Here is a 27660-nt window from a genome sequence, read left to right as displayed (position 1 = left end):
TGTTGCACCCGTCTGATTTCCAATGCCATGGAGACTTCCGGTATTTTAACAAAATGAAGGAAAACAATGACAGGCAGTGTCTGGGGTGTATAGTTTTAGTAGAAGGCCAGTGAGGAGGAGGCGTTTGTGGGCAGAGGAGGCTGGGAGGCTCGCATCCTAGTCATACGGAGAACGGGGCCGATGATTTCTCAGCCACCAAGTACAAGAAACTAAAACACATGCTCACCTAGAGAAAACAAGAGACTCTCAGGAATCATGTTAAAATGGTTATTGCTGAGGATAGTTCTTATTTTCTCCTTAGCACTTTCTTTTTTTTTCTTTTCCTGTCCACTCCAATTACCAGCTGAGGCCCTTGAAGGGGAAGGGCAAACAGGACACCCCAAGTGCCAAGATGGAGCCAGTTCCCTGTTGCTCTGGCCCAGCACACACACACCTCCCTGGCCCCTGCAGTCATTTAGAAACTTCTACCCCTTGTTTTAAAGAAACTATTCCCTGCTCTTGACTCCGGTAAAGGCCAGATTGGCTGCAGTTGGCAGGACCAGAGATGCGCATGATTGATGCTTGTCCACAGGCATTGATGGAGGCCTGCAGCCCCGGGGCTCATGAAGGCCTCACTGTCCATGTCCCCCTCAGCACCCTCTTGCATAGCCCGGCAGTCAAGGCTGAGCCAAGCCAGGTCAGGCAAGCCCTTCTGAGAGGCAAACTCACGCTCAAGTGGTAAGGCCAACAGTAACGGAAGTGGCCAAGCCAACCATGTTTGTTGTTGTTTTTTTCTTTTAATATTTTTTTTCGTTGTCAATAGAACTTTATTTTTTTATATGTGGTGCTGAGAATCAAACCCAGGGCCTCACACATGCTAGACAAGTGCTCCACCACTGAGCCACAATCTCAGCCCCCGACCCCCACCATGGTTTTTTGGCAAATGCTTTTAGTGATATTTTAATTTTTTGATTTTTTTCTGTACCAGGGATTGAACCCAGGGAGTTTTACCACTGAGCTACATTCCCCAGTCCTTTTTATTTTTTGAGACAGGGTGCTCAGGGTCTCGCTAAGTTGCTGAGGCTGGCCTTGAACTTGCAGTCCTCCTGCCCCAGCAGCCCAAGTCGCTGGGGTTACAGGTGTAGGTGTGCACCATCACGCCCGGCTTCATGGTGTTTTTAAACTTCTTAGGAAAACAGGATTCTCTGTTCCAAGTCAGACCTCCCCTGCTGCATGCTCCAAGGTTTAAACACCGTGTTAGACTTGAGTCCATGAAGTCCAATCACACCATGAACAGAACTTACTAAGGACATGTTTGTTCCCCTGGAAGGCTCTGAGGGGTGGGTCTGCGGAGTAGGTGGTGCTGGGTTCTGGGCTCTGCTCCGGCACCGCCTTTTCTTGCCTTGTGATGCTGAGCACACCTGGCTGTCTTCCCCCCATCCCCACCTGTGGGATGATCCCTAGGGCTTGCCAATTCTCCACAGGGACCCCTGGGGACCAAGGCCCTCTGAGGGTGCTGTCTCCATCCTCTCCCTGCCTTCTATATACACATGGGACTTTCCTCAAGTCTTTTGTCACCTCCTCTTTCCTTGGCCGTTCTGCTAACTGCCCACCTCCTCGTCATCTATTCCTTTTCTTGAACTCCGGGTCCAACTCCCACTTGCATACTAGAGGTTTTTCTCAGAAGCTCCATAGGCAGCAAAATGCACCCTCCAACTTCCCAGGCTCCCTGATCCCCACAGTTAACCAGCAACCCTGTCTCAAACACCTGTTTCTTTTCCTTTCTGATCATCTCTTCCCTGTTCAAGTCCTTAGTGGATGCTGCCACTTTCTGTGTACTGATGCCTTGCCCTGGGGGTCCTCCACTACACCAGTCTCAGAGAGGCTCAGAGATGTTGACTGTCATGCTTGAGGTCACACAGCCAGTGAGTGACAGGGTTTTTAAGCCTGATGCACTGCCTCACCACCTTATTGGCTTCCAGTCAAAAGGGGTTTTAGTCGGTCACTAGTCAGTATATGCACAATTCCTTCCTTAGCCAGGACAAGTTGCTTCATCTATCTTCAGGTGTGCCTATTAAATCCCACCCACTTGGCCATTTTTCCTTATTTCTAAAATATTTTATAGGCTTCATAATTTCATTACACTATTTCATAATTCAAAATTCAATTCATAAATAAGGACTTTTTGACAATTTTTCAAGGCTTGAATTGCTTATTTCTTCTGAAAGTTTCATTATTCTCCAACCAAAAAAGTCTCCCAAACTTCTCCAGGCTTCTGGGACTCTGGTACTGGCCTCGTTCAGAGATTTCTGTGATGTCTTATCATCAGGTTGTGAGAACCTTGAGACCCAGGCTCTTTGCAACACAAGGATCATCAGCACAAAGGAGGAACCTCTTTAGTGTTAAGCTGAACTGACTTTCACACATTAGTAACCTCAATATCAAGAATGTCACAGGCCTGGGTAGAAGATAGTCAGGAGACCCATGTCCTCTGCCACACTAGACAGGCACAGGAGCTGGGCAGGCCCAGAGAGGCGGTGGGATGGGAAAAGCTATTTGAGGCCCAACAACCAAGCAGTTTGTTCCTGGGAATCCTCCTGCTGCTTCCGTTCTTCTCAATGCCCTTTCCAGAAAGGCTGAGGCCACAACCACCAAGAATGGGGAGCATGGAATACAAGAGGCCACTGCAACCTTGAAATGCCGTGGAGCCCACGGGGCGCTCTGGCCAGATCCTCCTCCCAGGACTCTGCCACCATTCCTTAGCTCGTGGACCTTGGTCAAGCCTTTCACTCCTGCTGGCCTTGTTCCTTGTTTCTGTGAATTGGGGGCAAGGCAGGTTCAAGGATCCCTTCCAAATCTAAGAAGAGCTGGGCTCTGCCTGGTCAGCTGCCCATCTATAGAACAGACCAGCAATAATGGCAAAAGGAGAGAGCGTCTTAAAACTCTTGAGGTGCTGTGGGTGTCCGGATGGCCACTCCTCCCACTGAAGAGGAGCAGAGCTCCTACAGGAACATGGCCACAGAGAATCTGAGGTATAGGAAGGTGGGCTGGCCCTTCCGTGGCTCCCAGGTGGCACTATCTGGGAGGGAAACAAGGTCAGCACCCATCTTCATGCCTACCCAAAGGTTCAAGAGACAGAGCTCTCTCCAGCCAGGGGCCTGCAACAGCCAGACAACCCCCATTCTTAAGGGCTCTGGCCTTCTGAGGAGCAACTGAGTAGGTCTTAGGAAGAGGGGCCCCCACTGACCACATCAAACACAGCAATTGCTGCCCATTAGAACATTTATTTCTCAGAGAGAAAATAAGTTTCCGACAGTCATATTATAGTAGGTAAAATTAACTTTTGTATTCTTTACAGGCATAGATTTTCTCTGTTTATTACCTCTCTTATACCATCTGTTATAAACAATTCTAGAAAGCAAATAAAGTCACTTTCTACAATAAATAGAGCATCATGTGCTTCACAGCAGACGCGACAGAGACACACAGGCCCCATGCCACAGCAGGATCTGAGCCGTTTCGCGTTCTAAAAGAGCATTTTTAAAAATGAGACTCAGAGAGAGACTGAAGGATTCAGAGGTTGAAAAATAGACTAAGAAAAGAAAGTGCTAGGGGAAGAGAAGAGAGAGACAGACATGGAGTGGGGGAGTGGGGAGAGAGCTCCAAGATCTTACAACACAGGTTTAGACAAAGGTCACAGAGTCCACAGTTGACCAACTACCCGGGGAGAGGGGACGCGTAGGCTCCTTTAAATAAACCACACTGTGTGGCCACACAATGGAGGACTCCAGTAATGGACAGTATAGGCCTGAATAATTTAGAACAGTATTTTACAATTATATACACCATGTCCTTCCCTAGCCATATGCTGAATTGTTTTTTGTTTTTTTGTTTTTATTGTACAAAATCCAAAATCCCATCCTTTATGTTATTGAGTTTAGTTGGTTCCCTTTTAAACTCTGGCTCATGTCCCAAATGTATAAGAAGTCAGTGTGTGGTTGGCTGTATTTTTAAAAAGTTGAGTGTGTACAAATGGCAGTGATCTCCCCAGTGACTTTGTTTTGTCCAAAACTCCCCTATGAAAAATTTAAAACAATTAAAAAGAACGTCAAGTTAAAAATCAACATGGCGGTCAGTGGCCTGCAAGCTGGCCTGCGACTTTGGTGTTTAAGAGGAGGAAAAAAGAAATGTCCAGAGAACAAACATAGAAGCCTCTGAAAGCTGCGTTGGTTTGTCAGTCAGCATTCCCCATTCACAGTTTTGTATTGTTTTTTCCCTTCCATTTTTTGGGAAGGTGGTGGAGAGGAGGTTGAAGAGAAAGAGGGAAGGAGACAGGGGATGAAATTCAAGGGCTATGTTCCCTGGTTTGGGAGGAGGGAGCAGCAGAGCCATGGGGCAGAACCATGGGGCAGAGTGCAGGCAGGGGGATGTGCGAAGGCAGCGCCATGCTGTCCACGGTGGTGGAGAGCTTTAAGGCTGCAGTTACAGAACAAAAAAGCCCATGAGAGGGGAGGAGGGAGAGGGCACACCCAGCTGATGGGCACCGCTCCATCCCAACTGCCCATGGCATCTCAGGGGACAGATGGATACTCTCACAATCAGCCTGGTCTGCTGATAGGGGCCCACTCCAGCCTGGGCCCATGACACAGCAAGACAGGGAGAGGGTAAGAGGGCCACTTCACCCTGGGGCATGCTCAGATGGCCAGGCTCAGCCCTATTAGCAGCAGCAGAGGTCAGTGGGATGGGGAGGTGTGCTGGTGGGTGGGGTTCTCACGGGTGGGCTGGCCCCTGCCTGGACCCTGAGGGGCCTGGCAGAGACATCCACCCAGCATAGCAGCCGGCCAGGAAGGGAATGAGACTTTAAAGAAAAAGACAAGTTTGGTGATGTTTCTGTCAGTTTGGCACAAGAGAGAAAGGAAGGAAAGGAACAGGGAAAGAGGGTGAAGACAAGATAGGTTGAGAATGGGTTGGCGAGGGGGAGAAGGGGAGCTCAGTGGGATTCCCCAAGGGACCCTGGCGCATCCACAGCATCTCTGGGATCAGTGTCAGAACCTCGCCTGCCCTGAGGTGTAGTTAGCTGGGAAGGGGCTGGAGGAGCCAGGCAGCCCCTTGAGAAGGAGCCTAGCACCTCTCGCCTTCTGGGCCAGGTCCATCTCCTTGTTGGGCCCAAGCCCCACAGCTGTTTCTACTTCTAAGTGGTTCTTCAGTGGAATGGCCCTGATGGACCTCAGGTGGGAGTTTTTGGCACACAGCAGGCCCTCCAGGGAAACCATGTTATTGGTCAAAACTGAGGCCTTGCCCTAAGTGAGGACACAGTCCAATCCCTGGCCTGCCATGAGTGGGAACTGCCGGCCATACATCTGGCTGGGCAGAAGAGGCTTCTCTGTGCCCCATGGGACGGAGGCAGGCAGGGCAGCCAGAAGCAAACCCAGCCTCATCCTTACAGGTAGCTGGAGGTGACGAAGGAGTGGGGTCCCCGGACTCGGCTCAGGTGGATCATTGCACGGTCATAGGCCACCTGCACTGACTTGCGGATGCTGGTCTTGCGGCCTTCCAGCATCTTGAGCTTGTCCACAGTATCTTCTACACCCAAGGGAAGAACTTTGTCCCTTGGAAGCCACTGCCTGAAATACAAGCACAGTTAAAAAGCTGGACTGTAATGGGTCCAGGGGCTCCTCTGGGCCCACTTGCCCAGAACAGGCAAGGCTGGAGAGAGGTTACAGGGCAGAGTAGGTTAGATTGGTACAAATTCATGCAAGAGCCACCAAGAACCAGGTGGGACAGGGCAGCAAGTATGCAGGGGTGGGGAGGAGGGCATAGGATCTGTTTGGCAGCCAGGTCCTTCCCTGGGCCCTCACTCTGCTCTGAGGGTTGTCAGGGCCCTAGAGCCATTAGAGGCCCATCTGCTGTCCCAGAGGGCAGGCTGAGTGACCCTGGAGGACTTTGATCCTCACATGCTTTGGGGAATTAGGGAGTTATGGCTAGGAAATGGAGCTGTGGTTAGGAAGTAGAGGCAATGCCAGGAATTTATGGACCTCCTTGGTGTCTACATTGTGTTTATGTGTGTGTGTGTGTGTGTGTGTGTGTGTTATCCCCCTACCCCCATCCCCACTTCCCTAGTTGGATCTAATGTGTGGCTGAGAGCACAGCCTTCAGATCTTGGTTTCTATGTCAGTTCTGGTCAAGGTGTCTTTTATTTTTTGGTACTAGGGATTGAACCCAGGGCACTTAACCACTGAGCCACATCCCCAGTTCTTTTTTTGTGTGTGTGGGGGGGGCAGGTACCAAGGTTTGAACTCAGAGGCACTCAACCACTGAGCCACACCCCCAGAACTATTTTGTATTTTATTTAGAGATAGATCTCACTGAGTTTGCTTAGTGCTTAGCTTTTGCTAAGGCTGGTTTTGAACTTACGATTCTCCTGCCTCAGCCTCCTAAGCCATGGGATTACAGGTGTGTGCCACCGCGCTCAGCATTCCCAGCCTTTTTTATATCTTAGAGACAGGGTCTCGCCAAGTTGCTTAGGGCATCACTAAGTTGCCGAAACTGGCTTTGAACGTGCAATCTTCCTGCCTCAGCCCCCGGAGTCACTGGTATTACAGGTGTGAGACAACATGCCCAGCAGGGGTATTGTCTGAGTCTCAGCCTCCTCATATAAAAAAATGAATTGTGAGGGGACTGGGATTTAAATGAGAATAAACCAGATCATGTTTGTAAAGCAATTAGCATAAGAACATGGAGTAAGCACTCAATAAACAGCAGCTATTGCTATCATTATTTTTACCAACCAGTTCCACCTCCTTGTTTTACAAAAGCAGAGGTGACAACACTCTCCTGCTAGTGTTAAGAAGAACCTTAAGGTGTTCATAAACCATGGCAAGTGATTCCCTTGTGGAGGGTTCACATCACCCAGATGTTCTCCAGGATGGAGATGCGTGTTCCCACAGCTGCAGGGAGTGCTGGCAGCCGACAGGCTCTCAGCTGAGTCTCTCTCTCCAGGAACCATCCACCAAGGGAGCTGCCTGGCCCAAGGTCATGCCCTCTCCAGGGACAGCTGGCATTCAGGGACAAATTGGCATGAAGGTACAAAGACACAGTGCCAATTCCCAACAGCCCTCCCAAGCTCCTCAGAGGATGAGCTGAGGCCTCCATTTCAAGGTTTTTGCACTTTGACTTCTTCCTCTGCCCAGTGCTGTGCCCCTCACCCCACAGCTCTCTCTATAGCCTGCCTCCTAATGCAAAGCTTCACCTCGGAGTGCTTCCCAGAGAGTCCCATCTGTGACCCCCTCAGTTACTACTAATACTAGTAGCCAGTTATCATTAACACAGCAATACAGGACAGCTGCTGGTAGGTAACGCCTCTCCCTTCACCTGATGGCCCCAAGTGGTGCCATCACTCACCAGGTGCGCTTGTTGTCAAAGAAGAGGACAAGGAAGAGCTTCTCTCCAGCCTCTGCCTGTTTCTGCTCTCCCAGCTTCAGCACGTCCAGCGGGGGGACAGGGATGGGGACACCATTGTGCAGGAGACCCTCCCGGGGCATCTTGGGATCGATGATCTGGAGGCAGAAAAGAAAATGGGCACTCAGTGGGGAAGGATAGGTTGAACAGGAACCCCTGGTGCAGGACCAGTTGCCAAAACACCCTATACCTAAGCCATGCAAGGGCTCAGCTCTGCCCACAACTGAGGAATGGAGAGGCCGGTGTCATCCATGACCTGCAACACTTCAAAACAGAAACCATGACTCTGTCTAATCCTCCAGCTCTGCCCAATCAATCCTGATGACAGAACTTGTTTTATGGACTATCAGGCCTTGGAGTTGAAACAAGAAATGGGAAGTTCATGCAGGGATGGTACTGAATGGGGTATCTTTGATGTCCTGACCAGGTAGGTAAACCCCTTCTTCCCAATGTCCTTTACAAGGTAAGAGTAGAGGTCATTTCCCCCCTCAATTTCCCTTTAGAACCTTTGTAATTCACCTCGAATGCTTAAGGAAATTGCCTAGCACCATGGCTACCAAAAAGGCTCAGTATTAGCAAGTAGGACATCCTTTCAGTTCTATGGAAAAGAACCTGGTCACCCAACATCTTTTTTTTTTTTTTTTGCGGTGCTGGGGATTGAACCCAGGGCGTTATGCATGCAAGGCAAGCACTCCACCAACTGAGCTCTATCCCTAGCCCATCCAATACCTTCTTGCCCAACTATAACCCATCCTGAGGTAAGGGTCAGATACACATCACACTTCCACGATAAAATCAGAAGAGGTTCAGTGTACAGGTAGAAGACTGAGCTTGGAGGGTCAGTGGAGAAGGGAGAATGAGATTGTTGGAAACAAGGACCACTGGAGGAACTAATCCTTGAGGCAGAAGCACCAGAGGTGCAGGGGCTGGGCCTGCCTCGTTCGGGGTTTGTTTCCAGCACCTAGCACCCCCGGCCTAACTCAGAGCAGGTGCACAGCAAAATGCCCGGCAGCGTCAATAAAACAATAATTTTCTAGGCCTATGGAGCACTCTCAAAGTTTCCAAAGCTTCTAATTATTTACACATCATCTCATTTCAATCTCTTGCTGATGCTGGGAGGTCTGAAAAGTGTTACCTGACAGACAAAAAGACCAAGCAAGTAGATGTAGTTGGCTGAAGCCATGGCTGGGACGACAACCAGATACCTGGACAAGGCCTGGGCCTCTGCTGCCAGCAGCCTCCTGCACAGCCCATTTCCAGAGGAGTGAGCTGATGGTCTCTGCGCACAAAGGCCAGAGAGACTTGGAAACTTATTGAGGAAGCAGTCTTCTCTAGAGACAGAGTAATCTTAATTCCTATACCATGTCCCAGGGGCCTCTTCTTCATAATAAATTGCTCTCATTATTTACCTTTGGGTGTCTGCCAACTTCCCCACATCCCTTTCAAGATAAGCAGCTGAAAGTAGGTGCTCTGTTTAAGAGTTTACTCCAAGGAAGAACCACCTCTACCCCACCCGCCAGCTGTGTAATTTGGTCAAAAGTCTACCTCCCCGCATGAGTCCCTTCTGGAACTGAAGCTAAGGGTCCTAATAAGAACAACTATACAAGCCCTTCTAAGCTTCCTCAATTACCAAAGGAGGCAGTGGGGCTACTATGGCATGCTGGTTCCTGAGAATAGATTGTGAAAAACTTTTTGAGGGCAAAAGCAAAGTAGGTAAGCCTGCCATCTGAGAATAGCTTTTATGTCCCAAAATAATAAATAATGGTCCATTCACTCAATGAATGCTATACAGATGTAAAACAAGATGGAAACAAAGCTTGTGATAAAATTTAACATTATACAATAAAGTGTACCTTCTCTATTATCACAACTACAATAAGTAAACAACAAATAAAAGTATATAAAATATTTAAGAGCAACATGTTAGAATGGTGGGGTTTATGTTGCTTTTTTTCTGTTTTCCCAAAACTTCTACATTTTAGCACACTAAAAAAAAAACAAAACACATTTGTATAAAAGACAAGGAATTAAAATAAGATTAAAGTACAATATAATATGCAAATATGTACTGAAATGTGCACAGGAGAAAGACTGGGAAAGCATGCACCAAAATAAAAACACAGGTTGTGTTCAGGTGGTGGCTGAATTTCTTTTTAAACGACTAGTTTGGGACTAGGTCTTTTGCATGTGAGGCTTAAAACAAAAAACCACCAAACCTGCACAGCCTAAATAAATCATTTCCTTAATGACTTAAGCTGGGAGTGGGGCGGGGGGGTCCTACAGTCTCACAGCTGGCAGGGCCCTAGCCTTGTGAAATCGGCAGCCCCTGGTCCAATGTGTACAGCTGCGGGACACAGGGTGGATCTTCCCAGCTGCCACTACTAGGAGAGAATGAGGTAGGTAAGGCGGGTTCCCATTATGGCTGCAGCAAACTGTATAACCTCTTTGAGATACAGTCTCCTTATCTGTCCAAACAGAATTGTGTTCCTGCCCTCTTTATCTTAAGATGCTGTTGTTAGGCTCCAAAGAAGCACAGATAGTAAAGGGCTTGGGGAAGCAAAAGCCCAGAGATGTGTGCATATGAGAGACTAGCAGGTGGCTCCCATCCTGGCTACAGAGCACTCAGGAAGTTTTTGAAAAAATTATCCATGCCTCAGTCTGGGTTTAAGAGAGTCTAATTTGGCGGTTGTAAGGTGGAGTTGACTCAGTGTATGTGCTGTTTTAAAATCCTCCCCACCCCCAAATGATTCTGACACGGCCCAAAGGTTTAGGATCAGTGGTATCTTCCAGAACCAGGTGGACTTTTCCTCCCCAACTGAGAAAGAGCTCTAAGAAATAAGACTCAAGGCGGTAAAAATGGAATTCTTAGCTACTGTACTATGGAAGAAATGGAAATTTTAGCTACTGTTGGTGGAAATATAAACTGGAACTCATATTCAGGCAACTTGGGAACTTGTACAAGAATTGTACAGACTTTGCCCCAGGAAGGCATTCCTCAGAATTCATTGTAAAGAAATAACAAGGATACACAGAAAAGTAAAGATACAGTGATCTCTATTGCCAACTGTTTATCATGGTGAAAAATTCAAACAATCTAAATGTCCAACTAGGGACTGATTAAAATATGGTACATGAAAACAACTGAAGATGATGCAGTCATTAAAAGTGATGCTGATGAAGAATGTTTAATGGCATAAGAGCTGCATATTCATAGTATGCTTTTTAAGTGAAAGGGAGGTTAAAAACAGTATGCTTTCGTATATATGCATATTTATGCATTTAAAAAAAGGCTGAGTGAGGTATACACCAATTTATCCCTGAATACAGGACTGTGGATGATTTTGAACTCAATGGCTCAGAACAAGGGCTTTGGCATCACACATTTTGATCCCTGGACTCAAATTCCAACACATATGCATAAGTAAATAAATAAATGCTATCAAAACTCTAAGAACCCTAATTTCTGTCTGCCTATGCTTAACCTATTTCATATGCTCCCAGCTGGAAGTCTTACTGGCCTGCCCCATCCAGGCAGGGGTAAAACTCCGCTCCCCTCTACAGTTAAAGGCACCCTGACTCCCACCACACTCTGCTGGCTTGACCCACTCAGATAAGCCCCCAAGGCAAGGCAACAGGTGGAGGTAGGTGGGTGGTGTCTGGGGCAGACTCACCAAGGCAGGGTAGGAGGGGTAGCCTCGGCACTTGGCCCACACCAGCTCCAGGGGCTCCAGGTCTCCGCGGTCTTCAAAGGGCATCAGGAGGCTTCTGCCTGGGGGTGGGGGAGGGGAGGAGACAGCGCCCGAAGGGGACTTGGAATGGTGCCCCAAAGCCCTGCCTGTGGCCTCCACTTGTCTGGGGCAGCCCAGAAATGAGTCAGCAACATCCCCTCCACCCTTCCTTTACCCTGCCCTTTCCTTAGGAGAAATTCTTAGTGGATCAGGGGTCGGCAAACTAGTTCTACAAACTGCCAAACAGTAAATATCTTAGGTACTTAAGGGCTACATGGTCTCTGTCCCAAGTATTCAACTCTCAGTTGTCCAATGAAAGCTACCACAGATGATCTGTGAGTGAATAAGTGTGGCTGTGTACCAATTTTTGTTCTGGACACTGAGATTTGAATTTCAAATAATTTTCACATTATAAAATATTCTTCTTTTGATTTTCTTCTTAATAGTTTAAAAATGTAAAAACCATTCATAGCTCACAAGCCATATAAAAACAGGCAGAAGACTATAGTTTACCGACCTCTGAACTTGAACCCTAGGATGGTTTTCCCAGGGAAACCTGCTTCATCCCCAGGGTCTCAGGGAGAAGGGCAATACCCCAGCTTGGGCAGAAAGAGCCACATATCACTCTCTGGCCCCGCTAAGTAGGGAGTCCTCATGATGGAAGCTTTGAGGGAAAAAGTATCTGGGAAGGACATTGCAGTAAAACCACTCGCAAAGTGAGTTCTTTTCTGACCAGGCCACACTGGGTCATCCAGGTCACCTGGCTGTACAGCACTCAGCAGAGCCAAGTAGGTCTGCAGGTATTTCACATCTGTTTTTATCAGACTTTTCTCTGGGTGTCTGGCCCTAGGCAGGCACCCTATCTCCTCAGCTTACTTCATTCTACACTCAGGCCCCACCTAGCACACATGCTCAGGTGCTTCACAAATGCTTCCAAACACCAGAGAAAGCTCTTTCTCTCCCCATATTTACAAACTGGGAACAAGGAGGCGATTGCACTCAACAAAGGAAAAAGGTCCAAAGCTCAACGTGGCTAATTATATTTCTCAGGAAATACTACACTCTCATTTATGGTTTAAAAAAAAAAATGTACCCAAATAATGAGGTACTGTTTTGACTCTACTGAATCAACAGTAATAACAATGAAAAGATAAAAGACACTAGGTGAAGAGGCAGTGTGAGCGGGAACTGGTGCAGTGATACACTGCTGATACAACTGCAATTCTTTTAGAATGTAATTTGGGGTTATGTCTCAGGAGCCATTAAAAAAGTATATGAACCATCTGCTCCTTGGCTACTTATTCTAAGAAAAATAACTTTAAAGATGAATAAAAGGATTCTGAACAAAAATGTTCACTACATTATATAATGTTAATGTATAATGTATGTTAAAAGTTGGAGATGTCTAACAATAGACCAGTTCATTATAATGCATTGATTATATTCAATACATTTTACAATAAGAGATATATAAAGATTATGTGTCAACATGAAAGAAGTATGAGATAATAGTAAAAAAATAACAGAAGACAAAAGTGTATATGTTTTGGATTAGCACTTTGTTAAAAACATGCCTAAAATAAACAGAAGGCAACACAGAGAAATGAAGATAATAGTGTTAAGATGATAGAAGTATGAGAGGTCAATTTCCTTTGGCATCATTTTAAGTATGTGGGTTTTAAAAATAAGAATAAAATGTCACCACCAGAAGCACAAAGTGTGCCAGTTCACTCTTGGTTTTGATATTCGATGCTACACAAATTCATCTAGACATGACCCTGCCTTCTGGGTGTTGACAGTCACAGAAAGTAATGAAACACGCGGGCATGCATTCATCAACACACATACCAGAAACTGATGCTAAGGGAAAAGGAAAGGGGCAGAGAAGTGCTGCAGAGACTGCATGGGGATGGACAAGGGTGAGCTCAGAGAACAGCCTGCTCTACCTGCTGCATCTGAGCCCCAGCCCAAGTTTCTCCTCTTGGCCAGGCCCTGCCCTTTAGTCCACTGATCCAAAGAGTAAGACCCATAAAACAACAGAGTTTTGTGAGATTCAGTGACACACTCTATCACTGATTAATGAGCATAGACAGGCAATATCCATCCAAATTACAAATGCATATTTCCTTCAATCCAACAATTTACTTCTATAGATATATCGCCCTGGATATAAAATGGTCCATACACACATAAGGATACTCGATGCAATACTGATTATAACAAATAAGTGAAAACAATCTACACTTCTACCTTTAGATGGCTAAGCAAATGAAGGCGCTCCATGTATTGGGAACAAGGCAACCAATACAAATCACAGAGAGATCTCCAAGCTATACTATTAGATGAAAAAGAGAAATGGTTTAGAGGAATATGTATACACTAGCTTCTTTGTTCATTCAAATAGACACACAAGTTCTGGCTTGTACATACATGGATTACCTCTGGAAAGACACAAAAGAAAATGCTAACAGATGTTCCAGGGAGGGGAGCACTGGCTGTCATTATATACCCTTTGGCACCTTCTCTCTCTTCTTTGGTACCATGGCATGGCATGCGTTATATATATAAATTTAAGATGAAAAAAATATTTAAAAGCACGAATGGCCTACAAGTGAGGGACATTTCCTTGGCCAGTGTCTGAGAGTTTGGGGAGCTCCAGGACTGGCTGCCTGATTCTGTGCCCCAGTGGTGAAGCTGCCTGAAGAGCTGGCTGCTCAGAAGACCTGCCCCCCCACCCACCAGCACTGCCTCGACACCACTCCTCACCTGAACCACTGTAGTCGGTGTCTCCGTTCACACCTTCCAGGAAGGGCACTCGAGACAGGGCTGGCTTCCCACGACTGCGTTTGGGGGGCGTTAGACCACTGCATACAGAGTAAGGAGAGGGGTGAAACGAGCAGTTTAGATGACTAACACACCCACTTCTGCTCTCCTATCTCTGACACAGTGGAGCTGCAGAAGCCCACAGGGAGGAAATTCACAGACAGCTTCACTAAAGCCCACACTGGACCACAGCACTCTTCTGACCTCAAAGTTCCCACCAGGTTTTCGGGAACCACTGCTTCTATGTAGAAGGATTGAACACGAACAGAGAGAGCCCTGTCCAGGGACTTTGGACTTCATCCAGAGGACAGGTCACCCTAGTCTCTTGTCAATCCTTCCACAGTCTCAGCAGCTTTGCCATGAGGGAGGGCCACTTCATATCTGCCCAGAATCCCTTGCTGTGTGGTTCACATGCTGCTTCTTTAGAAATCAGTTTATTTTAGAAGTACAAAAATTTGCCTCTTTTCCAAATTTTCTATAATGGACACATCTTACTTCTAGAATTAGAAAAGACATTTTTAAATGGAAAAAAAAAATCTACTTCTTACTTCCAAATGGTTTATGTGTGAAGTTTTTCTTGGATAGAGAGAATTTTTTTTTAAACTAAAAAGTAGATTGACTTTTTTTTTTCAAACATGGCTTGTGCAAAGAGGTAAAATATATATATTAGACAAAGACTAGAAGGTAATAAGCAAAACTAAGAATAGCAATACCAGAACAATAGTATAACGGAGGCCACCCAGGAGTCAGTATTTTAAATAGCTCCCCATGCAATTCTAATGCACAACCAAGCTGAGAGCCTCTAGCAAGAATGATGTGGCAAGGGCTCTTTTTCACCCAAACTTTAAAAAATATTACTGCTATATATTTTTTCCAATAAAACAATACTTAAAAGACAGGTCAACAATCTGCAGAAAAGTATATGTATTTAGGAAATCCTGGTGGGAAGAGCAGCAGCCAGGGGTAGAAATGGTTAGAGAGCAGAGAGCTGTTTTACTGAGTCAGAACTCTCATGATCTTATACTTTTTATACAATCCTCCTTTGGTAATAGGGATTGAACCAGGGGCACTTTGCCACAGACCTACATCTCCAGCCCTTTTAACTTTATTTTGAGACGGGCTCGCTAAACTGCTAAGGCTGGTCTCCAACTTGCAATCCACCTGCCTCAGCCTCCCATAGTAACAAGGTTTTGCTTAGCCAAAACCCATGAGGGCTAAAATCCTTTAGTAAACAATAGTTACACTGGAAGGTTTTTCTTCCTAGTCAAATTAGTATCTTTTTTTTTTTTTTTTTGGTGGGGGGAACCCAGTTCACATTAAGGATTCAGTTCTTACTCACCCTACAAAAATCTATCCATGGGCTTAGAGACTTTAAGGTCTTATACAAATGTTAAGTGCTAATAATTTTATTAGGAAAACCCCTCAAAGTTCATATCCTGAGTCTGGAAAGGCATCTTCAAATATGACAGGAGAGAGCACAGCAAAGGGGTTAAAATATTAAACTTGGAGCCAGGTTCTCTCTGTTCAAAACCCAGCTCTTCTCCTCATTAGTTGTGCAACCTCAAGTGAGTTATTTAACTTCTCTGAGGTTTGTGTTCCCTGTGTGATGTTATGGGGATTTAATGGTTTAATACACACAAACCACTCATTATAGCACATACCATGAAATGAATAAACAGCCGCTGTAGTTATGTGAAGGGCTGTAAATTTCAATGTCTTATTTAAAAAAGTATTCCAAACTACTAATGTTACACTATGGAATGATGAGCTCTGAGAAGGATGAGCTCAATATAATAGGACGCAATACTAACATGAGGCCTTGGGTTTCTGATTCCTAGAAACTGCAATGGCCTGCAATGCAGCCCTCTGTTAAGGGACCTTCTGGAAGATAAGTCCATGAGAACAGATACCTCATCCGTGTCTAGAACAGGGTCTGGCATACAGTAGGTGTTCAATTATCAATAGGTGAATGAGTGATCTATACAAAGAGGACACAGCCCCAACCTGCTAAGAAAACCACCAGAGAAAATCATCCCAGGGGTGGGTGGGGAAGAGGGAGTCTACGATGGGCTAGTGACCCATTCTTTCAAGGTTACATATAGTTCTGGGATGATGTGATTCCAGTCTAATAAGATCTTCTTTTCTGTACTTACTACCATAATGGAGGGAAAAGAAAAAAGAACTGCAGTTGGAGCCCCTCAAGCTCCTATTTTAAGCCCGGAAATTCCACTGATAATCACTGAGTTAAAGAGGAAATGCCTTCCAAGAGCACTGTTCCTATATCAAGTCGGTGCCCCAAAGCAATTGGTGACATTGGTCTGGAGTTCCTCCTAGACCAGCAGGCTGAGCTGAGCCTGGCTTGCTTCTCATGACTCATAGCTGGGAAGAATGCCTTCACAAAAGGAGACCAGCACACCTTCCACCTTTAGTCAAGGGCTAGAAGGGAAGGTTGGATGACCTTGCTCCTATTCCAACCTCAATGAACTAGGTTTCCAGGCACCTTAACTTTGAAGGAAGCCAGGAACTCCAACCTGGGCCCAGATTAGAAGCACCTTCTAAGATTCTGAACTCTCTGTTTCTGGTATTTCTCCTGGTATTTTATCTACTTCCCTTATCCATCTGGAGACTGCAACAAAGAGGGAGACAACTAGGGCAGTTTTGAGGCACTGTGGGAAGAAAAATCTCAAAGGAACCAAAGTGGGAGACCAGTCTAGCACCAAAGGGTAAGTAGAGGTCCGGATGGTCCTCCCTGGAGCCCAGCAGCCAGGGTAGAGAAGGTACCTACCAAACCATACACAAACCCTGCCTTGGAAGCACTGAAAACAAAGACATGTAGTCTACTGGTACTGCCCTGGGACCTTTCCTCCCCAACTCTGAAACTCAGCAGCTGTGGTAAGACCAAGCCATCAGCTTTTAGGACTAGTCATTTTCTTTCTTTCTTTCTTTTTTAAATGGACACAATACCTTTATTGTATTTATTTTTATAAACAACCCAGTGCCTTACATGTGCTAGGTAAGCTCTACCACTGAGCCACAACCCCAGCCCCAGAACTAGTCATTTTCTTTAGTGGCACCGAGGTTCTCTCAGTTTCTAAGAGTTTCACTGTTTCTGGGTTTTGCAGAACACAGAACACAGAGCAGAGGTTCAATAAACTCAGACCTCTGAAGAAACTTTTAAGGTTCTGGTCCCAAAAATCCTCCCTTCAGGTTAAAGAATGACAAAAGAGACCCATCCCTTCCCAGCTCAAGGATGACAGATGAGCTGGGGCTTTTATTTGAATAAAAAGCAATTTCAAATTTCCTATTTGCTCATTCCTTATTCCATACAGCACCTCTAAAGAGGTAGTTGCTATGAAACCCCAAGAGGCCTGGGGCAAAACTAAGTCTGTAACAAGTTGGGTTGCCTGAGTGTGTGTGCACACACGTGCGAGTGCGCAGGGGTCTGGCTTAAACATTAGCTTCATTGGGCAATAGGAGATTCTGCTGTCCCCATCCTCTAGAGTCCAACTTCAGTCCCACAGACCGCATAAAGCATCAGAACCACACTCTTCTCTTAGAGCACATGGTAGAGTCAAGGATCACCCTATTTCTTAGGAGCACCCCCGCTCCGCCCCACCAAGTTAAAGACTAGAAGCCTCAGAAAGTAGTAGGGGTTAGAATCAAGATAAGAAGTTCAAACCACTACTGAATGGAGAATAAAGGGAGAGGTGGTGGAGCTGCTGACAAAGTTTTGGGGACAGATGTCCTTACCTGCAAGCTTCAAATGCCAGTCCACCACTGAGACCCAAACTACATTCCGAGTCAGACCCGCTTTCAGTGTGTTTTCCAAAGCCATTGGTCACGCCTGCCAAGGACACACAGAGTGAGCCTGTGAGCACAGAAACTCCCAGCCCCTGACACATGCCACAGCATGAGGTAGCCACCTTGGTAGGGGTCAGTGAGGAGGGTGGAGAGGATGGCTGCCCTTCACTGTGGAAATGGATCTCGGGTGGTAGAGAGAACCTCACAGAAATAAAGGTTTAGGGAGAACACTCTTGGCTTGGGCAATAAGCTGACACTGCATTTTCCTTCCCCTTTAAGGAAAACAGCACACAGTTGACTTCTGCTATGTATCTGAATGACAATCCGAATGACAATTCGGATACAAAGGAAAATACTAAGACTTTCCCACCCTGGCAGGCTCACCCTGGATCTGCTTCTAGTTTCAAACCTCAATTACCAGGGAGTCTCCTCTGTTTCTTGAGGAGCCCACCCGCCTTGCCTCTTTAGATAAACATTCACACCCTGCACATCACACAGCTGGCAACAGCTTGCTTCATTCTGTGGACATGATGTCAGGAGGGGCTGAGGCAGGATAAGAGCTCCTGCCAACGGCCCCTGAGATATCTAGCAGAGATATCAGGATTAAAAATGGGAGACTTTCCAGGAGATCTACAGCATCCCAGATATTGCCAAGACAGGGAATCAGAACTCGGGGTTTTAGACTGGGCTCTGAAATATTGGGTCCCTTTTCCTTGTTAAGCCTTGGCCTTTCCTTTCATGAAGATAATGCCTTCTTACTTGTAGAAGATGCTACTCATCAAGATATAGGGGTCTGTTTATTGCAAGGAGCCTTCAGAAGCAGATGAGGATTGACTGGTCATCTCAGGGGCATGATCTTGCTGTGAAGGCTTCCACTCTGTCTATCCAATTTCTAACCACATTCCGGAGTCCTGCAACTGACAGCTGGATCCAGATAGGCAAGGAGGTGAGCCAGGCACCTGATTTGGAAGGTGTAATAGACACCTTGGCCAGAAAACTGTGAGGCAAGTCACATCTGTAAGAGCAGGTGTCTGAGCCAAGATGTCTGTACCCTGACCTGATCTTGCCTCTAACATTAGGACCTCAATTTAAATCACCGAATCCAGCTGTGCCTCAGGTGCCTCACTTGTAAAGGATCAATACCTGTTGTTATGAAATTCAACTAAGGTTGTACATAAGTATTCCTGGGTGTCAGGCCACCTGGAATCATGGGACTGAAATGTATTTTCTCAGTATCTCCAGGCAGGGGCCTCATCAGATTGGATGGTGCCGATGTCCAGACCTAGTTCCCAAGAGCAAGAGATTTCATTTTTAGTGTACAATGTTCTCAGTGCCATTTGGCGGAGCCACAAAGAGCAAAAAGATGACAATAACTGCTCTCAACTACTGAGTATATTAAGTGCTTTACACAGCCTATTTCCAATTCTGAGAGTCTTCCAAGATAAGTATCCTAGCTCCATATCAGAAAGAAGGAAACAGTTCAGAGAGGTTAGTTTTCCTAGGTTACACATCTGTAAGAAGCTGGAATGTGAACTCAGGTACGCCTGACTCTGCTCTTGCCCCTACATACCAACGTTCTTCCCCAACACAGGGAAACTTAGGACAGATAGGAAGAAAAAGTAATGTTGGAAACAAAACATTAGGTTGGAAGGGAGAAAAGCAAGTGCTTGTTACACATTTCAAAGCTATCACATAAAAGAACATGAGAGCGACACAGGAACAAAAGACAAGAGCAGCCCCTCCCTGCCAGCAAGCTAGCCTTCACTATCCAAGACTAAACTACTTTGCCCAGCATTCCTGACCCTCCACGTCTAGGCCCACCTTACTCAAGTAGGCTCCCCCTAACTGTCCCTTAGAGACTGTCTTTCTCCTTATTTCCACACACCTGGGCCTAAGCCCTTCACCCCCATGTATTCGTTTCCATCCTACCCTCACCCCTTAGGGCCAGCTCAGACACCACCAGACTGGGAAGCCTTCCTAACTCTTTCACCTCCAATTACAACAGCTCTGGCAGTGCCACCTGTCACCCTACACTTAACCACATACTGTTGGGTTCTGTGATTTCTCTGAACCTTGGGAGACTACTTTGTTTCCCTACTGAACTGTAAATTCTTCCAGAGCTGGGACTGAGTGAATCAGCTTATTATCCCCACAGGGACCAGTTCATTCTGGACACGTAATAAGAACTTCTCAGTGATATAACCTCACAGCCTACCTCTGGGCCTCATCTCCTCCACCAACCTCTGCTGCAGCCACACTGGTTCCCTTGCTGTTCCTCAGACATGCAAGCATGTTCCCACCTCCAGGGCCAGTGCAGCTGCTAGTCTCTCTTTTGGGAATATTTCTCCTCTGGATACACAAACAGCTCTTGCCTCAACTCCTTCAAATCTTTACTCAAATGTCACTTCCTCAGAAGATCTCTCTGGCCATCCTTTAAAATACCACTCGCATTCCCTATTCCCCTTCCCTGCTGGATTTTTCTTCAAAATTTCTAATACAGGATACCTCATTTTCTTTTGGTTGATTTCCCTTATAAAAGAGGAGATTTTTATCTGTTTTGTTCACTGATTTTTTCCCCCAGTCCCTAAGATAGTGCCTGATATAAATATCTGATGAACAAACTAAAATGAAGATACAAACTACATTAGCATATACAAGCCTGCATCCCCTCAGGGCCAAGAAAAGCTCAGACATAACTTGGCCTTCTGAAATGCCACTCAAAGCCTGTTTCCCTGGGTCGCTACTCATGTTGGTCCCACTGTGAGCTATAGAGCCCTCCATGCTACTAATAGCATGCAGAGGCCTTAGGGAGATAGCCAACTAGGGAAGGTGCTGGCTGGCAAGGCAAAGCAGAAAAGCAGCGAGAGAAGTCTCAGGCAGGGTCACCTGTCTCTTCCTCCTGCTGCGGGGACCTCTCCCCTTCGCTTTCACTACAGCTCCTGCTCCTTGGCCGCTTCCGGGAATGGTGCTCCTCTTCAATGCTGGCTGGAGAGTCAGGAGAGCCCACCATACCATGGTCCTCGCCATTCTCTGGAGCCCGGTCTGGGCTCCTCTGTAACTTAGCCCCATTCTTGGCCTTCTTGAAGAGGACTGATGTGCGGCGACCCACGCCACTTAGAGAGGCACCAGTAGGGGTGTCAGGAGCCATGACAGACAGTCTGTTGATGCCATTGTCACTGAGCAAGTGATGCAAGGGCTCACTCCCTAGCTGTAGAGATGATTTTTCCAAGAGCTCATCTTCTTCCACCTTTTTGGGCTTTGGGAATCGGCTTGGAGGTTTACTATCATTGATGGGTTTCAGAGTAGGGGGATCTGGGGGAGATTCTTGCTCAGACAAGGAAGGTGCAGGCCCAGTAGGCTCCAGGGTTGGTGGGGGAGGCAGTTTGGAGTCATCTGTTAGAGAAAAAGGGAACCTGCTTGAACATTTTAGAATGAGTCTGACCCTACAAGCCAGATACTGACACTGAAAACCAGGAACCAAAGGTATGGGGCTGGCAAATGTAGAAAGTTTCTTAAAAATTCCAATGCTCAGGTCCCACCCCAGAGCAACTAAACCCAAATCTCTAAAAAATGGGGTATTTTTTTTTTAAAGCTTAACATGTGAGTCTAAGAAGTGAGGGTTACAAACTGTTACTCTACACCTGAGAAAGCTGCCTGCATAGTCAATACTTAGGTTAAGTCCCAGCTTGGCAGATCAGAGGTCTAAAATTCAAGTGTTTTCTGTCTGTCACTGATTTCCTTTCATATCACCCAAGTTAGATCAAGTAGAGCAGGCGGCAAGAATGAGTTTATGGATGTGGAAAATGAGAGCAAGTAAATCAAATCAGTGCTTCCCAAACATGTCTACTCACTTACCACATTGCATCTTTTAAAAATTGAGACTTTCAAGTCACAGCCCAGACTTCCCTATCTGAACCTCTAGAAAGTGAGGCTGGGAATTTGTTTTTGTCTTTTAAACCCTAGTAGATGCTGTGGCATCTGGTCTATGGGGCATGACACTGCCCTGCCAGAGTCCAGAATGGGATTCAATGGCACGCACACGCCACACAGGGAGTTGGTAAGAGTCACATTGAACATTGAACCCTCTAATGCCAAATGTGACCTTTCAGCCATCTTCCCATTCTCTGCCAACTTAAAATAAAATGGACCACTCCCTCCAATTTGGGCCCCTATTTATTGGAGATAAGTCCCAGTCTTTTGGACAGTGTGGGTAAAAGGCCCTCCCAAGCCCTAGGCTCAGATCCCAGGGCAGGTGTGAGAGAGACAATTCTATCCCCAGCAAAGGGGAAGGATTGGGAGCAACTTAGCTTATAAAGCTCCGGAGTTTCTGAGAATCACTTCCCCAGCTACCTTTTATAGCCAGATGCCTCTGCCTGGGAGGGGCCTGCAGACCTGACTCAAGAGCCCAAGACATATGTAGGGTCATTCCTGCTCTGCTATCTCCTCATACCCTCCTAACCTGCTTGAAGACTCTCTCTTCATGGTGGAAGATCTAGACTGATATTTAGCTGAAATGCACAATATGGTCATATCAAGTGCAAAATATTGTGATATTTCTCAATTTAGGTTAGTCAATAGCTACTGCTCCAACACCTAAAACTCCTCTAACTAAACCTCCCCCAAATCAAGCAACTAACCATCCACATCCAGGGCCCCCAGGAGCCCAATCCAAAACAAAAGCCTACATCTACTATGACAGATAAATTTTGGTCTCTACAGGTTATTATATTTTGAATATCATCCCCTGAACATGATATGGAAGGGTGATTCCTCCATGGGCTTCTGCTTGCTCAGAGGATCAGACCTGACCTGAAATTTCCAAAAAATTTCAGCTTAGATTATGCCCATCCCATCCCTCCCACCCAACACACCAGCACCATGCCTGCCTGTGACACACTCTCACCTCTGTCCCCATCATCTTCTGGCTCCTCTTGCAGGGCCTGCTCCAACACAGCTGTATCCCCCGGGGGCCCTGCTGATAGCTCCCCATTGGACATTGTCTTGTTCAATGATGGCAGCTGTGGTGGTGGTGGTGGTTGTGCCAGCTTCTGCCGAAGGGCATTGATCTCCCGGCGCAGCAGGCGGACACGGCGGGTGCGGGCCCCACTGGACCGCATGGCACTCACCAGATCCAGTTTCTCCAGCAGCTCCTTCAGCTGCACCTCTGGAGACAAATGGGCCCGGTTCTCCGGGACGAGGATGTTGTCCACTGCCAGGGAGAAGAAAGGACAGAAGGGGCTGAAGGACCTGCCCAGCCCAGGACAAGGGAAAGGGGCTGAATCCCTCAGATGTGAAATGCTCTCCTGGAATGCCTGGGCCAGTGGCTTCCAGCAACATCACTGCCCAAAGACAGCCACAGGGATAAAGTCAGAATGTCGGAACTATCTGCAGGATACAGTCCCAACATGGGCTCTGTAGAGCAGGCACGAGGCAGCTTGGCAATGCCCTGGCCTGAGTGACTGTTTGCTATTGCCATCAAGCAGCAGAGAGCAGGGGCAGGTGGAGTTGGAGGCTCAGCGGCAACGCTGTCTTTCTGGTCCTCCACCTGCACTGAATGATCCCCCCACACAGCAGCACTGTGCTGCCCTGTCCCATGCTCTAGTGCCACACAGAGGTGATCCAGGAGAGGAAGACTCCTGTGAAGCTTCTCAAACAGACAGCAACACCTGATTTCCCTTTTCTACCACTCAAAAGGTATTCAGTGCACTGGTTAAACTTGACCCTGGGAACTGTTCTATCCACAAGCAGGACAGAACATGTACCTACCCCCAACTTTGCTTCTGGAGCCTACACTAGAGCCCCAAGGCCCACACTGACCCCTGGCTCTCTGAGCTCCGTCCCTGTGTTTTTCCTGGTGCCTTCCCCCCTCACCTATCCAGGCTTCTCACCATCTTCCCAGGAGAAGCGGTAAAAGTCTTCCAATTTGGGTGATTCAGGCAGATGGGTGCCCCTCTCGGGGTCATAGCCGATGTTCTCTGCCTGCCGACGGGCATGCCGCAGAATGGCCCCTCCCAGGTCCCGCAGGCGGACAGCTGCTCGGTGGAAAATTGTGTCTTTAGCATTATACTTCATGCAGTTGGTAACTATAAGGTTAAAGTCCTCCTCAAACTCCTCCAAGGTGCGGTACAGGTGGGACTCCAGCTTCCGCCTCATAGTAGAAAAATCCATTGGCTTGGATATGAATTCCAGGTAATCTGGAACCTAAACATATAAAACCTGTACAATTACAACAACCATTTACTAGCCAAACAGGCACACCCTTCACCGGCACTCTTTGCCTCCCCAGTTTCTGATTTGGGCATACCAGGGGTTCATTCAGAGCCTTGGAGGCCTGGTCCACCCTGACTTAATGCTGACCCTCACCATAGGCAAGTTTATTGGCTTTGCCAGATCACACCACTCAGAGTAACATAAACCCTTCAGCACAGTGCTATCCACCCAGCCCCCAGCCTAGTTACACCCTATTTCCAGGAAGGGTTTGCTGCTTGGGATGTGACAGGAACTTGCCTCACTCAGGTTGACAGGTTCGGCAAAGATGTGTGCAGGATCCTTTTCCTGCAGCAAGTCCAGTGTGGTCCTCAGCAGCACATTGAATGGCATCAGCTCCAACTCCATGGCAGCTTGCTGGACCTTGACCTGTGTGGAAGGTGAGAAGCAATCAGAACATCCCCTGCAAAAATGCAGTGAAACTTTTTTTTGACAACTTAACTTTCATCAATGATCTACAACAAATTTTCACAGAAGATTAAGCTGACCAGTGTATGAGGAGCTATCACCCTATCTTCAGCCTAGGAATAATGACACGACCAGTGGTATGGTATGAAGGTGTCTCTCAAAAGTTCTCGTTGGAACCTTAATTTCCAGTGCAGGAGTTCTGGGGACATGGGACCTGACTGGAAGTGATTTATATATTACAGGATTCACCCTCATGAATGGACTGAGACTGCTCTCATGAGAGTTCTCACAGGAGTGGGTTAGTTTCTGAGAGTGGCTTTGTCATGGAGGTGAATTCTCCCACCTGTGCTCTCACCCCTTTACTTTTCCACCAAGAGATAATGCAGCACGACAGCCCTCACCAGTCCACCCTTGAATTTCCCAGCTTCCAAAATCATGAGCTAGATAATGTATGTGTGATACACACACACACACACACACACACACCATACATATGTATTTATTTATGTATTTGGTACCAGGGATTGAACTCAGAGGTACTTTATCCTCTGAATTATATCCCCAACTCTTTATTTTGAGACAGAATCTCATTAATCTCATAGGCTGAGGGCCTCACTAAGTTGCTGAGGCTGGCCTCAAACTTGCAATCCTCCTGCCTCAGCCTCCTGAGCTGCTGGGATTACAGGTATGTATCACCATGCCTGTTAAACTTTTCATTATAAATTATCTAGTCAGTGTATTCTATTTATAGCAGCAAATGAAGTAAAATAGCCACCATTTTGTAAATGTTTCCTATGTTTCAAACACCATACCAAAACTAATAATGGTAATAATAATTATTACTATTCTAATAGTTTATAATTTTATAACCCATACTAAGTAATAGGAATGCCCTAAACATTTTATAAAATATGTGAGTATATGAGGCAGGTAAAGGTTAGATATTTTACAAACAGGAAGCTGAGGCAGAGAGAGGCTACCTGGCCCAAGGTCATACAGCTAATAAGGGGTAGAATTAAGATTCAGTACAAGACAGTCTGCTTCTTGACCATTATGCCCCTCTACTTCTCTATTGTATTACCTCTGTTAATCACTATAACTCTGAAAGAGAAATTTTTATCTCTATTTTACAAATATGGAACCTGAGGTTTGGAGAAAGTTGATGGAGTCACAAATCTAAGGTCATCTGACTAAAGAAGAGCACAGATGGCATTTTAAAACAGGTCTGACTTAGTCCAAGAAGTACACTGATAAAATTAAATGTGCCTTGGACCAGAATTTTTTTACCTAGAGTTGCAGTTACTGATCCCATTAGCACTAGAGTGTCTGGGTTAGACTGGGGTGACCAGGGCCTTCAGGCTCATCTCTCAAGTGGCAAACGACTTCATATATTTAAAGTGGAATGCTGTACAAATCTTACTTTCTATGTGTACCCTAATGTGAAATGGTTGGGAAGCCCACCTCTTGGCCTCATCAAAACAAGCTGGACTGCTTTACCAGAGCCAGGGCCTCCTCTCCCTCTCATTTCTCTGACCTGAGGCAGGAAGAAAAGTACAACTATGGGACCAAGCCTGGGATGGCACTTAAAGTCTGAATTCATGGAGAAGATCCTGAGATAGCCTCCATGGTCACCCATGCTAAATATGGTAAGAGCTGCCCAGAAGCATAAGGAAAAACTCAGGCTATTGACCTGCTAGAGAAACAGTGATATAGGGTTCAGAGAAAGAGAGTAAGGAGCATTTTTAACCCAGGCCTCTGAAGCACATGAGTAACGGCTGCTATTCCTGGACCAGAGAGAACAATTCTGGCTTCTCATCCATTCAATTAATAGTATTTGCTCTCTGCCATGTGCAGAGCCCTACAATAGATACTTTAGTAAGAAAAAGGGTATCAGTAACAACAACTACTGACACTTCTATAGTCCTTACTAGGTAAGCACTGTTCTAAGCTACTTTTTACATATACAAAGTCATCTAACCTCACAAAGACCTTATGATTTAGGCTCTTTTATTACCCCCATATCACAGATGAAGAAATGAAGGTATTAAGAGATTAAGTACCTTGCTTAGTGTTACACAGGTAGTAATTAGCAGAGCCAGGATTTAAACCCAATCTAGTGTCACAGCCCATGTTCCTAAACCCCTGTGCTATATCACCTACCTCACCATGCTCAGGGGAATAGAATTTCCTAGAATTGAGGTTGGGAAATTTAAATGATTCAAGACCATAGTGTTTAAGGGCCAAGTGAGAACCCTCAGCAACTCCCAGGCCAAAGGTTTTCAGTGATACCCATTAGAATGGCCTAAGAAGCTCTTCAAAATATTTAAGGTAGGCTTCCCACTGAAACATCCTGAATCAGAAACTCTAGGTATGCACTCAGGCATGTGATAAGAAACTTATGCTTGAAGCCACAAAGAGTTGAACCTCAAAACATAGAAGCCATCAGCAGCTCTATACCAAATACAGAGCAGGTAGACCTTGGAGCCCATACAGCTGGGCAGGAAAGGAAGCAAGGGGTCTCCTAGTGCCACACTAAGATTGGGAGAAAGGGACCCCGACAAGGCGCCCCATGACTGGGGGTTCCTCCTTACCTGCTCCCGCTTGAGCTTTTCTCTCTTCCGAATCAGCTCAACTAGCAGCCGCGCCCGCTCCAAGTCATGCCGCAGCTTCTGCCAGTATTTCAGCTCTTCCTTCACTGCACTTGTCTTTTCATCGTGTTCTCGCTGTAGGAAGCAAGAGGAGGAGCTGGGGGCCTTCTTCCTCTCCATAGTTCTCTCCCTATCCAAGCCCCACAGGCTTCAGGAGATAGCAGAACCTCACCCAAGAGCCTCCATTTCACCCCTCTTGCCCTGTGCCTTCCTCCCATCCTTCCCTGGCCTTATAACAAGATTCTCCATTAACAGTACAATAACCACTGCTGGGACTCCTTCTCCTGGTCCCTCAGGGATACCCGAGATCAGTTAGGGCCCTCAGGGCTAGAAAGAATTTCAGAAGAAAACTAATAGACACCTTAGGGGTGGAAAGAATCTCACCCTAGAGCTTCAATTTGGCTAGAAAACAAAGTCAAGTTCTTACTATTTGCTTGTACTAAGTGGCTTGAACAAAAATCTGTCAATTCTGTCCTAGAAGAGATGATAGTTGTTGGGGGAAAGAAAAGACCCAGTGTTTAAAACCAAAGCGCATGAAGACAATAAAA

The 27660-nt window shown here is 46.4% G+C and overlaps 1 protein-coding gene across 2 annotated transcripts; it reads right to left on the bottom strand.

Moving 5' to 3' along the window:
* Positions 1-3243: 3243 nt before the first annotated feature.
* Positions 3244-27590, bottom strand: LOC124081420 (bromodomain and PHD finger-containing protein 3). Of its 2 annotated transcripts, XM_046427614.2 has the most exons (10): positions 27056-27575; positions 24297-24425; positions 23678-23990; positions 22693-22998; positions 20676-21182; positions 17739-17832; positions 13932-14029; positions 11109-11206; positions 7381-7535; positions 3244-5603 (listed from the first exon to the last, which is right to left on the bottom strand). In XM_046427614.2, exons 1-10 carry the CDS (start codon positions 27230-27232, stop codon positions 5420-5422), a joined length of 2061 nt encoding a protein of 686 aa, XP_046283570.1. In that variant the 5' UTR covers positions 27233-27575; the 3' UTR covers positions 3244-5419. The 2 variants fall into 2 exon arrangements, with proteins under 2 accessions (XP_046283570.1, XP_058429675.1); XM_058573692.1 differs by lacking the exon at positions 11109-11206 and having other exon boundaries at positions 5464-5603; positions 27056-27590.
* Between the last annotated feature and the right edge of the window lie 70 nt (positions 27591-27660).

This window comes from Marmota monax, unplaced genomic scaffold (genome assembly GCF_021218885.2).
Source record: "Marmota monax isolate L192 unplaced genomic scaffold, Marmota_monax_Labrador192_F-V1.1 WCK01_AAM20220418_F8-fsc01521, whole genome shotgun sequence".
Taxonomy (NCBI): Eukaryota; Metazoa; Chordata; class Mammalia; order Rodentia; family Sciuridae; genus Marmota; species Marmota monax.
The sequence above is the reverse complement of the archived record's forward strand: the minus strand, read 5'-3'. Positions and strand labels throughout refer to the sequence as shown.